At 50.1% G+C, this 15,402-nt stretch overlaps 5 protein-coding genes across 5 annotated transcripts; 3 read left to right on the forward strand and 2 right to left on the reverse strand.

Annotated features, from left to right (window-relative positions):
* Positions 1–406: 406 nt before the first annotated feature.
* Positions 407–2,468, forward strand: GT037_009529 (uncharacterized protein; the record flags this gene model as incomplete). Its single annotated transcript, XM_038934576.1, has 2 exons — positions 407–1,324; positions 1,374–2,468. The coding sequence occupies 2 exons, from the start codon at positions 407–409 to the stop codon at positions 2,466–2,468; spliced, it is 2,013 nt and encodes a 670-aa protein (XP_038782851.1).
* Positions 2,469–4,979: 2,511 nt separating this feature from the next.
* Positions 4,980–6,204, reverse strand: GT037_009530 (uncharacterized protein; the record flags this gene model as incomplete). The annotated part of the gene is made up of 3 exons (XM_038934577.1): positions 4,980–5,760; positions 5,880–6,028; positions 6,082–6,204. The coding sequence occupies 3 exons, from the start codon at positions 6,202–6,204 to the stop codon at positions 4,980–4,982; spliced, it is 1,053 nt and encodes a 350-aa protein (XP_038782852.1).
* A 1,838-nt stretch (positions 6,205–8,042) lies between these two features.
* On the forward strand, positions 8,043–8,903 carry GT037_009531 (uncharacterized protein; the record flags this gene model as incomplete). Its single annotated transcript, XM_038934578.1, has 1 exon — positions 8,043–8,903. The coding sequence occupies one exon, from the start codon at positions 8,043–8,045 to the stop codon at positions 8,901–8,903; it is 861 nt and encodes a 286-aa protein (XP_038782853.1).
* A 1,351-nt stretch (positions 8,904–10,254) lies between these two features.
* GT037_009532 (uncharacterized protein) lies at positions 10,255–12,408 on the forward strand (the record flags this gene model as incomplete). Its single annotated transcript, XM_038934579.1, has 3 exons — positions 10,255–10,960; positions 11,168–11,626; positions 11,684–12,408. The coding sequence occupies 3 exons, from the start codon at positions 10,255–10,257 to the stop codon at positions 12,406–12,408; spliced, it is 1,890 nt and encodes a 629-aa protein (XP_038782854.1).
* Positions 12,409–12,775: 367 nt separating this feature from the next.
* GT037_009533 (uncharacterized protein) lies at positions 12,776–14,922 on the reverse strand (the record flags this gene model as incomplete). The annotated part of the gene is made up of 3 exons (XM_038934580.1): positions 12,776–12,905; positions 13,017–13,363; positions 14,035–14,922. Coding segments are annotated over 3 exons (1,365 nt in total), but the record flags the coding sequence as incomplete, so codon positions are not given.
* Between the last annotated feature and the right edge of the window lie 480 nt (positions 14,923–15,402).

A 15,402-nucleotide genomic window follows, 5' to 3' on the forward strand; every position in this document is an offset into this window, starting at 1 on the left:
CCACTTTGTCCTCTTGAATAAGCCTGAACTTGCATATGATCCTATTGATCTAGTATCAAGTTGGAGCACATGCGAAAAAGGTACGACTGTCCCAAGCACGATCCCGCCAGTCGCCGCGTCTTCGTGCTTGTCTGACTCGGGAGCTATCTTGTTCGTTCCAGTGGCCACCCGTGCCTTCGTCAAACAACCTATGAACACGTTCACGGCTTGTGTCTTACAAACCGCTCTGCCTGGGATAGTTTGGTAAGCTAACGAGTGGCAGTCTGCGCTTGTAGCAACCCCATGCGCTTTTCTTGAGCCTTCGCTTCCCCAGGCTTCACCGTCGCCATTACGCATACACAGCCCGAGACGGTTCAACCCTTGCCGTACACCCTACCCACGTCATCGAATGAGAACCCGACCGACTATGCAGCAGAACTGCGGGAGCATCCGTCGGCGGAAGGAGATGCGTACCCAGTCGACCAAGTCTGTTGTCAACTCGACTTCCTCTTTTGGAAGGAACACTTCGCAGTCATGGCATAGTTCGACTACTTGCTCAGATGAACCCATGGGAGAAGAGCACCTTCCATCACGACACACATCGGTCAAGGTTGCGTCTGGAGATGGAGGTCCAGCAAAGTCGTTATCACTTTATCATTCTACCATTCCAGAGGAGTTAGCAGGACATTTACGAGCAATGATGCCTGGGCAGACTGGAGTAGAACTTTCAGGCGAAGAGCTGGCAGACAACTTCCTCGAAGCATGGGATCTACCCCCAGTTACCAAGCAGTCGTTGAGCGAGCTGGACATCCAGAGCATCATCACCAACATCAAGTTGCGGCACGACGTCAACTTCGACCGAGACCTCAGCTTCAGACCGAACGTCGACGGTGCTAAAGGGCAAGAGAAGGAGAGGGTTGCAGACAAGTACTGGGGAGCGTTGATCGCTGAACTCGTACTGTACAACCGCTTGTTTCACGGAACACCACCACTGTCACCGATCCAAGTCGAAGCTTTCACACCATATGCGCAACGCCGGATACCGATCCTCTTTCAAAACGTTCGAGACGTTCTCAAGAGTCTGATACCAGATCGCGACCATTCCAGAGTGGACGAACATCTAGATGTTCCCATGTTGATGCAGGCTATCCAACGCGGAGTTTGCGATTTGGGACGGCTGGCCGATTGGATGGCGCAACTACTCAAGGAGCATTGCGCGCCGATGCGCGACGTCTTGGTCGATGAGATGGTGACCTGCACAAGACAAGGCGAGGCGGATCGTAATCTCGAACAGATCGTTGAAGGATTGCGAAAGCTGTTCGGCATATTGGAGGCTATGAAGCTCGTAAGTTGCCTGCAGGTAGTCATCAGGATATGAAATTAACCAAGCGTAGGACGTTGCGAACCACCAAATCCGCAATCTGAAGGCCCTCCTGATAGAGGACACAATCAACTTTGAAAAGCACTACCATCTCGACAGACTTGTGCACGGCAGAGCAAGAGTCAACATTAACACCGCACAAAATTGGTTCACAGACGCCGTCGACGAATTCGGACTGCAGTGTTCGCCGCGACCCCGAGCCGGACCATGTTTCGAGCTAGAGGTCTTTACGCGCGCAGTTGTAGCAATTACCTTTGGCCGGGACGGCCGGAGCGACTTCCCCGAAACCTTCTTCCTGGACCACGACCGACTAGTGGCGCTCAAAGCGGAGGTCGATGACCTCGTTATGTTTGAGGTATGCGTGGAGATGCACGTCATGCTCGCGAGGCAGTTGGGATACCAAGGGCCGATGACCATGGCTATTGGACAGCAGCTGAGGACCGCGCTGTCTGCTATCATGGGTGAGGCAGCGGGACACGGTCCGCAGCAGTGGATGATGAACTCGGAAGCTCTCTCACTTGAGATTCTGCGTCAGGCTTCTCATCTCGCCGGACAAACACCTGGATGCAGTTTCGATCGCATGGTCGAAGCAAACCAACACCTCCGTTTCATGTTCGTCCGGAAATCAGCGTGGCATGCTTCCCGTCTTGAAGCGTCGCTCCTGCCCCAGATCCTCTCCACCGTCGATCGTCACAGTTCCTCATCACCCATCGAACTCTTCAACAGCCTTGTATCCATATCGCCTTCCATGCCGCCTCTTCCAACAACGCTTTCACGCTCTTCAACAAATGATGCGTTTGCTTTCGCTCACCTCCATCCCGAGACGGCCAAGCTGACTGACCTCGCAAACCGCATCACACATATTATACTGCTCCACTGGCGTGCATGGGGTCCTATTGCATATGTCCAGGAGCATGAAGTACAACGCTCTTCCACCGATGGAAGCGTATCGTCATCTGCTTCAGTACCACAAACACAGACACAACAATCACGACAGGCGGCTTCAAACTCCGAGCAGGAAGCCTCCGTCCCTACAAGCATGAGGACTGGCGAGCCGCTTGAATCAGGCCAAGATGCGCACGCCGCACATCAATCTCTTCCTCAATAACAACTCTTCATCCATTGTTCTTTTCGCGATTTCTTTTCATGGCGTTTTTAAAAAGGGAGGACAATTGGATGATGAAGATACACACAACCCGGCGCCTTTTTTGATCACCACGATACCATTTATTCTCACTGCGCTGCGAAAGGGTAACAATATACGTTGTAATAGATTGGTCGAAATGACTGCTTTTGTTTTATTCGTTACGGTCTTTAGCAACGTCTTGTAGCATTAGCTGGAGTTTTACAGGAGCGAATTGTAGGTTATATCATGTCCAGTAAATGCCATCATACTCTATTACTCTTCGTTCTGTGCCATTTTCATCACGTGTCTGACTCAACTTTTGATGGCCAAGATTACTTGAGCCAGTATTTCGCCAGCCGCAGGAGACACAATACCAGTGCGTCCTTGATTCTACGTTGGTGGGTGAGGTGGGCGTGAACGATGGTGGTAGAAGTCTGCCTTCCATGGGTAAACAGGCGAGAAAATGCTGTCTCACGACGTGTACGCGATGTCATACCCTTATCCTTTGCGCATGCAACGATTTCAGAAGGCGGTTACTGGCTCCAAGCACGACTTGCTAGTACCGTTCAATCGAAAACTCATTGCAAACTTATTGCAAGTTTGGGTAGTGTGCCACGGTGAGTATGAGAGCTATTTATGTAGAGAGTCAGCTTGCTATTGATATGATCGACGTGCTGATGATAAGACGCGTCGGGCTTGCTTTAACGTTCGTAGTCTCCTGCTCCTTCTAGAGTGCGATCGTCCTGGCGGGTGGGTGTTGTGATGAGCTAAGAGCTCCTACCATCTTATCCAAATAGCTAGGTAGTGATGGTATCTTCGGGAGGGTTCAAGCTGTCGCACTCTTTCGTTTCTGGTGTTTAGCACCTGGTGCATAATCAAATTTTGACAGTACAGAAGGAAGTTTCAGAGCGTTTTTACCCAATGATCGATTTAGACTTCCGTCTTCTCTTACCTGTGCTTTCCTGATGCCCAGGAGGAGATGCTGTTTACACCGAGAGAGTAGCAAAACCATAGTAACAAGAGCAAGAGCAAGTGAATTGAGAAGCCTACTTAAACAGCTCGTCTTCCTCTCTCCTCCATCACTTTCTAACACCACTTTCAGCTTCGCTTTCCCTGACCCCTTACTTCTACATGCTTCTTGAGTACCTTGCAATCATTCGATGCCTGTCCAACAACTCTTTTGATACTTTCTCCATCTCAACTGTTCACACGGCTTCAGAGCTTCGTCAGTTTTATACCCTCTTTTGAAAGTCTAGCTGCCCGAGCAAGTGTCATCACTAGCCGATAAACCTTCCTCGATGAATCGACACCAGCAGGTCGCTTTCCCTTGCGTTCGGTCGCCTATCCCCCAACTCCAGCGTCCTCAAGCATCCGTCACAGTGCGTCGGCCGAAGAGCCAATGCACAATGGGGTTGCCAGGGTTCTGGGAGAAGGGAAACAAGGATGAACTGCAAAGGTAGGGTTGGCCTCCCAATGATTCGAGTCCACCATGATGAGATCAGGCTTCTGAGAAAGAGGAGGAGGGTCTACGTGCGTATACCCCCTCCTTCGTTGATGACTAACCAAGAAGATACTACATCAGAGTGGACGTTAGATGAGGGTGTGCGGGCTTTTATCTATTGCACAGCAGTTTTTTCCCCACCCTACCAGTCAAGTGCGAAATGCGCAGGCTGATCCCGAAAAAATATCTGTGCAGGTCCGTTCCACGGTTCTCACGATTTGTTTCGTCGGTCTTGGTTCTGCGCTTGGTTCTCTGACACGGTTTACACGCCTCGCCTGCGGTTCATATCTGCGGATATCGAAGCGTTGCGCCTTTGTACCCTGAACCCTTTCTTCTGTACTGTTCCCAGGCCCGGAGGTCGAGCAGCTTGTGGAAGAATAGCCAATTGGCGACGTACTTATCGCTTCCCGGAACCAGACTATCGAGGACCCTGTCGTCATCGTCGGTCTTGTTACGGTCGTCAGTGCATTGAATGGATCAAATTCCGTGGTACCGAGGGCAGCCTGAGCCTTGGTATTACAATCTCGAGTTGCAGAGGATGCGCGATGATGATTCGGCTGTCGTTTATAGAAAAGCTGTCAATGAACACAGTTCAATCACTTGTCTTTTCGCATCACAGTGCTTCGTAATGTTTGGTTGCGCATCGCGTTCGATCTATACTCAATTTATGAGCGAGCAGGTCACGTTTGGTTCCCAATGTGGTATTGTAATGCCCTTGGTTCTTGATACCGTGGTTTTGAACATCGGTACCATAAACTTCAACTCGACACGTATTGTTCCAGCAAACAGCCGCGAAAGTCCAGTTTCTTCAGTAACTATGACAGGTGGTAGAATAGGTAAGACGATCTGTTTATATTTTGTATGGTAATTCGCTGAAGAATAGGCACTCTCATGCAAGGTGATTCTATTGTCTTGTTCTATGGTTACTGAGAGCACCACCCAAACACGTCCCTTATCTCTTACTCAAGCTAAACTACGATCCAACATTCCCTTTACAATTCCACAACAATCTTCTTCGCACTGACTCCCTTCTTCAACACATCTACACCATGCTGCATGCTCTCCAGTCCTTTCCCCACAACCTCAGCATCGGGTTTAGCCTGCATTACCCCCCTCTCGAATGCTTCAGGGAGGAACTCGCCAAAGATGTATTCCCCAATATGCTGATGTGGTGGAGCCAAAATTTGGAACGCCATGAGGAACTGTGGGTTGTACCACTCTGATGCCATATCCGCTGCACATGGCATAACAACTGCTATGGGCGCCTTGCTTTGGAGGGTTTCGACAATGGATTTGACCATGCTGAAGCTAGAAGATTCGGAGATGGCGTCGTACACACCGGCGAATTCGGTGTCGGGTTGCTGGAGTGAAGCCACGATATCGCTCACCGCAGACGCAGACCTATAATCAAACACCTCTTTCGCACCCACGCTCTTCACCAATTCGAAATTAGTTGAGGAGCATGTCGCAATGACGCGGAGACCGGATGCGACAGCGAGTTGGATCGCAGCGAGGCCAACAGAGGAGGAACCACCCCAGATTAGCACCGTCTTCTTCAACTCTGTCTTGCGTGGCGGGGTAGTCGGTAGAGGCAGATTGAGTAGATTGGGCGGGTAAAGACCAGATGCAGCGGTTGCGAGGGCAAGAGGTAGTACGACGCCGTTTTTGAAGGGGAGGGAAGCAGGAATGGAGATGGTGTGGGTGGCCGGCACGAGGGTGTAGTGTTGGAAGGCGGACTGTGCGGTATTGTTGGTAGGAAGTGAGGGACAGAACCTGTGATATGCGTTTTGTTAGTCCGTTCTTGTGGTAGGCAGAGGCAAGGGTGTAGTTCCGAAGTGATGTATCGTCTCTGGGAAGCGTAGGGGCAAGAGGGAATAAGAAAGTAGACTCACGCAATAACCCTGTCTCCCGTTGCAAATCTCGTTACCCCTTCACCGACATCTTCAACTGTACCAGCGCAGTCTGAACCGAGGATGAACGGATAGTTGTATACGTATTTGTGCTCCTCGCTGTGGTATTGGATTTTCCATTCCACGGGGTTCTATGCGCATTAAATTTGAGCACTATATTCCCTAAGACTGTGCAATGACATACAATAGCAACGGCCGAATTCTTAATGACAACTTCTCCAGGTCCAGTGCTTGGGTACGGTGCTTCTTTGACTACAAAGGGATGAGCACCAGGTGAGGTGATCCAGGCAGCTTTGTTCTGAGGCATTGTTGGCTGTGAAGAGTCGATGATTGTAGATTGAAGTGGTAATGGTATGAGTGGAATGATAGTATGATTGAGTCTGAAAAGGACAGTGATCCCTCTCTTATATAGTAGTGGTTCCAATACATACAAACAGTATTTTGCTTCACGACACCTACGTACATCTCCAAATCCGAATGCGACACCGAGAGAATCCACAGAACGGCTGAACAAGTTGACCGCCGGTCACCGCATTCAGTGTAGAGGTCTGTGGGTCGGACGGTGTTACATCGTGTCTCTCTATGGAAGGTTGTGTTTACACCGCTAAGTCCGCTTATGTCCGGTTTGCTACAGAGAAAGTCTACACTCGGCAAGATGTACATGCCGGTCGATGTTAACGCCACTACTATTTCTTTCTGTTATCCCATTGTGTTACCCTCAGCGGAAGAACTATGGATCGAGGGTTTCGCGCATCGTCGTGTATATGAACCTGGCGCTATCGACCAAGCCGGCGTATTCCAAAGTTGTGGCTGAACGAGGACCGAATACCTTAACACCGATATTCACCGATGCTCTGGAATCCACATAAGGTCGGTACAAAATGTCTTGCAATTCCCATGTGCTGCTTAAGCATTTTAATTTGGACAGTGGGTTTGGTGCAAGAGATACAGCTTTCGCCTGTCTTGTTGCATGAACAGCCAGATACAAGTTAGAGGCTCCTCGCGACGCTACAAAGTCGCGTCTTGTTGCTTGATGGCTCCCGTTTCATCAAGAAATTCAAACTGGTTGTTCGTGGCCATTGATGACAATTCGACACCAAGAGTCAATCCACACCAGCTGAATCACCTGAGACATGGAATTTGGAAAGCTGTTGTCTGCCAGTCGCGTTGATATCCGACTCAAGACTATACAACCGTAAATGGAAAAATTGTTTTTCCATCATAAGCCGAATGTAAGAAGAGAAATACTTCTCTACGCATCTGATCTGTCCCAGTCGATCTCGGAAGTAGACATGAGATAGGGCGTTAAACCACCATCAATCAATGAATCGATCAGGAGTGAACATGTAGATTGAAAACCATTCTTGTTGGATATCCGGTCAAAATAGGCATAGGCAATATGACTTCCACAAGGCCCTCCTGGGGGATGTTAGACGACGACTCAGAGTGCTGTGAAGGTAATCACGCGCTTCCCTTATCCTTCCTTTTCCATAGCCTGGTTTTGTCAGCTGTTGAGAACGAAGCTTCCACTCCCTTCGGATTCGTCTTGGTGGGTAAACCCCAGCACTGCGGCAAGGTGCCATTCCATCGCTGGGAATAGTATTCTTCAGGGGGTTGCCCCTGCAGGCAGAGTTAACAAAGGCAGCCAATAATTCTGTTCTATATACATATCTAATATTCTTATAGTAAGTATTACACTACGAATTTTAGCTGTTCGACGCGCAATATAGATGTTAGCGTTCTTATACTATCCGTATCTGTACAAAGATAGTCTATGTGCTGTTTTGTGCGCGATAATCGAGGGTATAGGTATTTTAGACATAGTAATAGCAGTTACTTCGAAGAATGGTACAACTAGCAAGGAAGTCACCATCGCTGACTGCAGCAAGTGAAGAGAGGTACACGTGTCTGATATACCCGAGTAGGCATTGTACTACTATGTCATAGTGGCCTTGCAACTGATCGGAGGTATCGAATTCCATTCACTATCGAGTCCATTTCACAGTCCATGCTGCTCCAGGCAGAGAGACTCCTTCATATTTCAAATCCCGCTAGGTTTCCAATGCATTGTCATATTACAATACACCATAGTCATACTCACAACCCAATCCTGGGATCATTCAACAGCGATTCTGAATATTGAATATGTCTGACTGGGATCCCTACTGTTATGGCGCTTCCAGATACGCCGCCTATCACGTACTTTTGACCGCGGCAGCTACCCTCCAAGTAATCGGCAAAAAGCTGCCTCCCGCCGCCCACAAGATCTACCGCGGATACTACGACGATATTATATCGTCAGCAAATTGCGCACAAGACTCTGCTGTTGCAATGGTAACTTTCGTCGAAAACTTTCCGGCTATCTTGACATTTCATAACAGGCTAGCGGTCTTACAGAATCCAGAGATCGAAGGACAGAAGCCTGGCGAAGGACGCGTTAAATTCCCGTTGGTGGGGAATGGTATAGCAGCGGGTGATGATGATGAGGATGTGATAAAAGCAACTTTGGCTCAAGAGAAGCAGAGGAACAAACCGAAGTGGGAAGCCGAGAGGGCAAAAAAAGGCAAGAAACCGAAGAACCCAGTGGCGTCAGAGGAAACATTGGCTATGATACCCGAAGCTGCTCTGGACACTGACACTGAACTTGGGCCTGAGATGAGCGAAGAGTCTTCATCATTGGCTTATTCCTTAACTGTCACAAATACCGAAGCGGACAGGCTAGTGGTAACCCAAAGCCCTACGATATTACCAGCATTTCTGGCCAACCCTAATTACGAACCCTTTGGCATGGCTGACGAGATCATCGACACAGAAGGGCCAGCGGGACGCCAGAGCTCGGTGACGTTGCCAGCGATTTCAACCATCACCAACACTGCACACCCCGAAGATGATAATAACAACGAGATGGGACTCAAGTTTCCCGAAGACATATCGGACGACTTGACTTGGCAAGATGGTTTGGAAGTCATTGACACCTTCTCATGGGCGCGCCCACGATCACCTTAACGCGGGCGCACTGTATCGGCGTTGGTAGTGGCCATACTAGCCCCATCGTCGGATCGCCCAGATATCACACTGCCTCGATGATCGCGTCTCCATTCGATCCCCTCTGTAATCTTCCAAAGGCAGTTCACCTGGATTTTGCCTTTCCCCACACATTCCGATCGCCTGCAGAAGAAACGTGCACTCTTAGGTCGTTCTTTGTAGTCGATGTAGTGGAGGCAATACATGCAAGGCCATAGGAGGACGTGTTTGAAGTTGGCCCTGCAGTCGTCGGCGCATTTCCTGTGTAGAGTTAGATACGAAATGGTTTACAGTCGGTACGTAGAATCAAGACCTACTTCCAAGCTCGGATTTGTTGTCTCGTGAGTTCTTGTGATACTGGAGGGTCGTTTGCTAGTCGTGCTGAGCGGCCATGACGCTTAGTCGTTAAGGCGTTCCATTCGATGAGTGCGTCGACGTCAGCCGTGGTAGGTAGTGGACCTCTATCTTCGTTGAGTAATGAACTTTCGCTGGCTCGCCGCGCGATCCACATGTCTCTTGCCCGTTGCGCCTCTGTCTCTGTCGACTTACGACCGCCTTTTCCCTTAGATAGCGTCATTGTGGGTGTTTGAGTATGCGTGAAGAATGGAAGGAATAAAGATGGTGATGGATGTTGATAGTGAGTGAGCCCGCAGGTAACAACAAACCGGGGCCGTGCGGTTGATTTCCTTCGACGTGAATTTCACATCGAGCAACGTACATGTTACTACGTGGAATTATTCGGTCATTGCAATCCAAAAGCAGGCATGGTGACGTGAACGAGACAGGAACGATGATGTGGATTGCCACGTGCGCTTCGCTTTGTGATTTCTCAATGAAGTCGAATCCGAGCGTTCAGATGTGCTTTCCGCGTCCTGTCATGCTTGAATTGCGACACGGCTCACTTGCGGAGTTACTATCCTTTGCAACGTGATCTGTCCATGGCAGCCTTGCAGACGAATAGTTACAATATTGCCTGGTATGGCTGACGTAATACCAGGGTCTGGAACATGCTCTTCGATGCGGTAGATTAACTTGACAATCTACTAGAAGCCTCTCCTCGATGGAAAGGAGGCCTTGTGAGTACGGTGTTGTTTAACGGTCGCTGTCAGCATCGCTTCGAACATGCTGGCGGTTTAGGCGTTCCACCTCGGTGCGTCTAGCTGAATCAGTGAACTCTTCAGCTGGGACTGAAGCCACAGTCGCCGGTTCGCACATATGTAGACTAGCTCGGTAATCATTGTGATGGTATGTATTGAGCCCTGCCGCACGACAGTGAAAAGAAGTTGTCGCTACCACGCACAACCTTCTTCCTACCCCGCCACTTCAGAAAGCCATGACCACCGCATCCGCCGAACTTTCTCCGGCCTCCGGTACCAACGGTACCTTCGACCCGTCAGCCGTCAAACCTCCATTTTTCGACATCAATGGCAAGAAACCTATACATTATGGCGTGTTGCTCTTTCCTGGATTCCAAGCGCTCGATGTCTTTGGTCCTCTTGATGTTTTCAACTCGCTGTCCATGCTATACCACTTCCCCACCAAGTTGACTATGCTCGCCGCAAACAGCTCTCCAGTAGAGACTTCGCATCAAAGAGCTGGCAACCAGATGTTCTCGCATCCCGAGACGAATGTTTCTCAGAGCTTGATGGTAGATCGCACATTCCAAGAGCAGCTCGACATTCAACAGGCTGGTGCGTTTGCGGACGCGCGGGGTGGCGCCATCGACGTTCTCATCGTACCCGGTGGTGTCGGTACGCGCAACGACATGGACGCCGAAATTGAGTTTGTAAGGGAAATATACCCTAATCTGAAAGCTCTCTTATGCGTATGCACCGGGGCCACCATCTTGGCTCGCGCTGGTGTTTTGGATGGCCGGCGTGCGACGACGAACAAGCGCGCTTACACATGGGCGACAAGTACAGGACCCAACGTGAAATGGGTTGCAGAGGCACGATGGGTTGTAGATGGAAATATTGTCACGGGATCTGGTATCAGCGCGGGTATAGATGCGACATACGCCTTCGTGGGACTGAATTATGGTGAGACGATTGCGCAAGAGTTGGCTGATAGTGCGGAGTATGTGCGTTGGACTGACCCAGATCATGATCCGTTTGCAAAGAGATGGAACGCCGGCAATGCGTGAGGAAGTTCGGTTATTCTTGTCGTCTACTACCTGATGATATTTTGGCTTGCTGGGCTGTGATCAGGCTCATTTCATTTGCTTGTATCGTACTTACGGTGCTCAGGTACAACTCAGCTGCCTAAATCGGGCATTGTATTTCACTTCGCTATTGTTGTGATATGGAGCAGTACTACGTATATGTTCCAACTATTCACTGAGACGACATACAGTTTCCGATTCTTCTCCTTCTCTTCAGGTTATTCTGACCCAGCCCTGTTATTCTCCATTTCAACCTTTCTACAAATGTATTCGATACAGCGGCGCCGGCAGCGAAAACTCATGTCGAACGGGATACTGAGTAATCTCGAACCGCTTCTTCTAGTCATACGAGAAGAGCTTGGCCTCGACTGGTGTTTCTACGAGGAGTTCCTAAATTGCGTCCGAACAGCGACGTTGAAGGGCGAGGACACTTCGGTTTGGGTACATCACATCGAACCACTGGTACAAAAACCAACCCTACAATTCGCGCATCAAGGCGTGCTCTTCCTATTCCGTGAGATGGGTGCGGCGCTACGAAGCAAATGTAAGTAATTCCAGGACATTGATTCACCTTCACTTTCTTACCACTGGCAAACAACAGCTCCTCCTTCCACCAACATGTTATCTCCATCACCCCTTCCCAGCGGCCAACCTCAGCTACCCGCGTCTCCCACATCCAATGTACAGCGCAACTGCACAGGTGGCCACGCGCCTATAGCTTCCCCACCGTCTGCTGTCAACACGCGACCTCCACCATCACCATCACCCGCAAATCAACTACAACGCTATCGTGCCCTCGATCAAGCGCCCGTGGCGTCGCTGTGCTTCGACCGCCGCGGACCGCCTGCATCCCCCCCTACCAGCGTTTCCAGGCCTTCTGCACCGCCAATGGCATCCTTCAGCTTTGACTACTCGAAACCGCTCAAGCAACTGCCAGTCTCAGCCAACTTCTCGCTTCCTTCCGCAGACAGCGTCGCCTTCTCGGGTGAGGAACGCCGCATCACAGTCGAGCCTCTTAAGTCCGCGTACTCTGGTGGGTTCGTTCTCCACCAGGATCCTGCATTCAGGCAGGACGTTCAAGAGTTCTTCGGCCATAAACACCCTGTGGGTAAGTCAGACACCAAGTACCACAGTCAGAAGGATGTGCCACCGGTTTACAAGGCTGCAGATGACGATCTCGCGGTTTGGAGGGCAGACGGGGGAGCTGGAAACGTGGGCAACGACAGTGGTGGAGAGGGTTATGTGGAGGACAGGATGAAGAGTTTGGAAGACAGGAGCCGAGGAAACTTGTTGGATCGGTTGCGTTACAAGCTTTTCAACGAGTAATCTCAACATCATCGGCTGACGGTATGGTCGCTTGCGCATCTTGGGCGTTCAAGACGGACGGAGTCAGTACGCGAATGGACGATATACGGTTCGTAATAGCGAAGAGCATCTGTCGGTTCAGGTTTATCAGATGGATCAAAGTTACTGATAATACCTCGTGGCATATACATGAGGGTAAAACAGCACCTTTTCACCATTCAATTCCAAGTAGCATCTCATGTGATGATCCACGCCTCACCACTATGTCCCCACAGCCTTCTTAAAGCTTCCCTAGTAATCCGCCCTTGTCTGGCTCAAACGGCATTATCATATTCGTCTTCGCCCATTCCTTTTCCGCTTCCGTCCCCTCAAGCGGCGGAACGATACCATTGATCTTCCACTGACTCCTGTCGGCTTCTTCGACACTGTACTCCCAATCGTAACCCTGATCAGCAATAAAAGGCTTCAGCGTCTCATCGGCCCACCGTAAGAAGCGTTTCTTGGATTTTTCCGAGGGGCTAGTCCAAGTCAGTACACATCTCGAAGTGGATGACAGTCGACATGGACACGAGACATATGATCTCACAAAGCGATCAGGCAAGAAGAGAAGCGGGGTGGAAGTATCTTACTCAGGCCTAGCGAAATGCTCAATCTTAATCCTGATAAACGGACGGGTGCTATCGGGTCCAGGTTTGTTGGCAGGCACATCTGGCGACGGCCTAGCTACGCCGCCGATGTAGTAGGAGTCGGGTTCTATGGGTTGGAAGAGGACAACTACATAGCTTCTAGGAAGACCGACAGAGGCGTAGCCATCTGTGAGAACCTTTGCCAGGGCCTTCTTGGTGGCCGGGTCCGTGAAAGTGTTGGGTGCATGGTAGAAGACCCAGAGAGGCATTTCAGCAAAAGGATATGGGAATATGAAGTAGGATTTGAAGTTGGTGTTAAGAGTAGTGGTTAAAGACGTCTTTGTATCTGGCTGGTGTTGTATTGAGGGATATATGACAGTGAAACATGTTTAGTGATGTTCACAAAAAGCGTGATGTTGTAAAATGTAGTGTACCTCTGCCTTGGGCGGATGGCACGTGTGTGGTGCGTATGTGAGAATAGTAATCAACCATTTTAGGTAATCCAATTACAAGCGCCTAAACGCATACTGAGCCGAGGTTAGAAACAACGTTTGGATTGATCTATAGATCTTGGTACAAGATATGATTCGTCGTAGTGATCGGCCTTCATGTCGAATATACGTTACAGCAATTGTCTCAGTAGTGCAGATCTATTTGCCGAGGATCGTGCGATGATGCCATTCTACGTCGTATGGTCTTACAGCACCCAGTAGTGTAATCAGGCATGAATGTAATCAAACTTGGCGCCAAGGTGCCACCAGCCTGACTACGAGGATATACGAAAATCTGGGCATGCCATAGCCAGATGCCAGGAGGCCGCATTGTAGCAAAAGATTAGATGAATCAGGCCTTCTTGAGCTTAGTCACAGTAGTATCAGTGATCAAACATATGATGAAGTAATCATCATGATATGACCATACTAGTGCCGAGTAGCGATGCGTGTTACAAGCGGAGGTGGTCGGCTATCATCACTACGAGCAGTCCAGCACTCGCTCAAAGGTCCGACAGAACCCTGCGTACGACTTGGTCGAGATCTTCCTCTTGCAGTCCAAGCATTTTGTTCGCGAAACCTTCCTTCTCCTTCCAATCCGCAGCAACCACCCCCCATACTGCAACGACTTCTTCTCTCGCTTCTCCATCCCCACTTAACATCTTCGGTCTGACAACGTCCAACTCTTCCTGGCTATTCTGATCAATCCTCTCAAACTTCTCGCCTGTCGCCTTCTCTAGGGCAGCAAGAACCTCGAGTTGCGTAACATGATGGCTGTGAACGTAGAGAAGTCGGTTCGCTGTCTCATCTGGCTTCTCCAAGATCTTGATGACAGCCTTGCCGATGAAGTCAAGGTTCGACGCAGAGAACTTGATGTTGCCGCCGTCGAGAATGAATGCTTTCCGGGCTTTGACGTCGAACTTCAATAGCCCGCAAGTCATTCCCCAATCGAAGAAGTGGCCTGTGACAAGACTTGTCCATGTAAGTTTTCCCATGCCACCTTCGCGCTCCTTGCCTTCCAACGTGAGCAGGTAGTCCCGAACGTCCTTCTTCCCCTTCATCAACGGAAGAATCTCGTTCGTCTTGTCGTCTGCGGAGTCGCAGCTTCCAAACTCCGCTGGCATCACGCGCTTCACGCCGCCCTTGAACGCAGCGTCGATGAGCTTCTTCTGCGATTCGACATGGCTTCCAGCGATGGTGATGACTAGCGCGTCAATGTTGTTATCTCGCAGCGCCTTGGCGACCTCCTCGACATTCAAATCATCGGGTACTGTGATGACTTTGGTCTTCGGGTAGACGGACTTAGATGTTTGGCGGTTCAGCACAAAGATGTCGAACTCGGAGGATTTTAGCGCGTTGAGGACGGGCGCGCCGAGCGTGCCAGTGCCGCCGATGAGAGCGACGTTGGTGATGGTCATTGTATGGTACGTCGATGTATTCGAATGGAGATGGTTCGTGGGGTGAGATACAGTTCTGGGCATGTAGTCGAGGAGGTTCACGCTTCGTGGGGAAGGGACCGTCGGCTACGAACGCATAGTCACGGTTCTGGCAATGGTGGCACTTTCAACACGCCCTTCGAACTCTTCGATATCGGCCATTTGACGATTCTCACCAAAATGAGCGCCCGTGTTTCCTAAGGACTCCGCTATTTGCCATCGTAACAAAAAACAGACGCGTCTTCATGGATTAGGCTCGATGACGTCATGGCACATCCCCCACCACCACCCACCTCCATTACCTGCTTGCACTCCGTTCTAATATCAACAGCCGCGACATCATCCTGTGTGCATCGCTTTTCAGTGAGTCGGTCCCTATGGTATGATCGCATATAGGGCCGATGACTGATTGGTACATCCCACAGGCAAAGACGTGCCGACCGCGCCGCATCCCACTTTGAA

Source organism: Alternaria burnsii (assembly GCF_013036055.1).
Source record: "Alternaria burnsii strain CBS107.38 chromosome Unknown 728, whole genome shotgun sequence".
Lineage (NCBI taxonomy): Eukaryota > Fungi > Ascomycota > Dothideomycetes > Pleosporales > Pleosporaceae > Alternaria > Alternaria burnsii.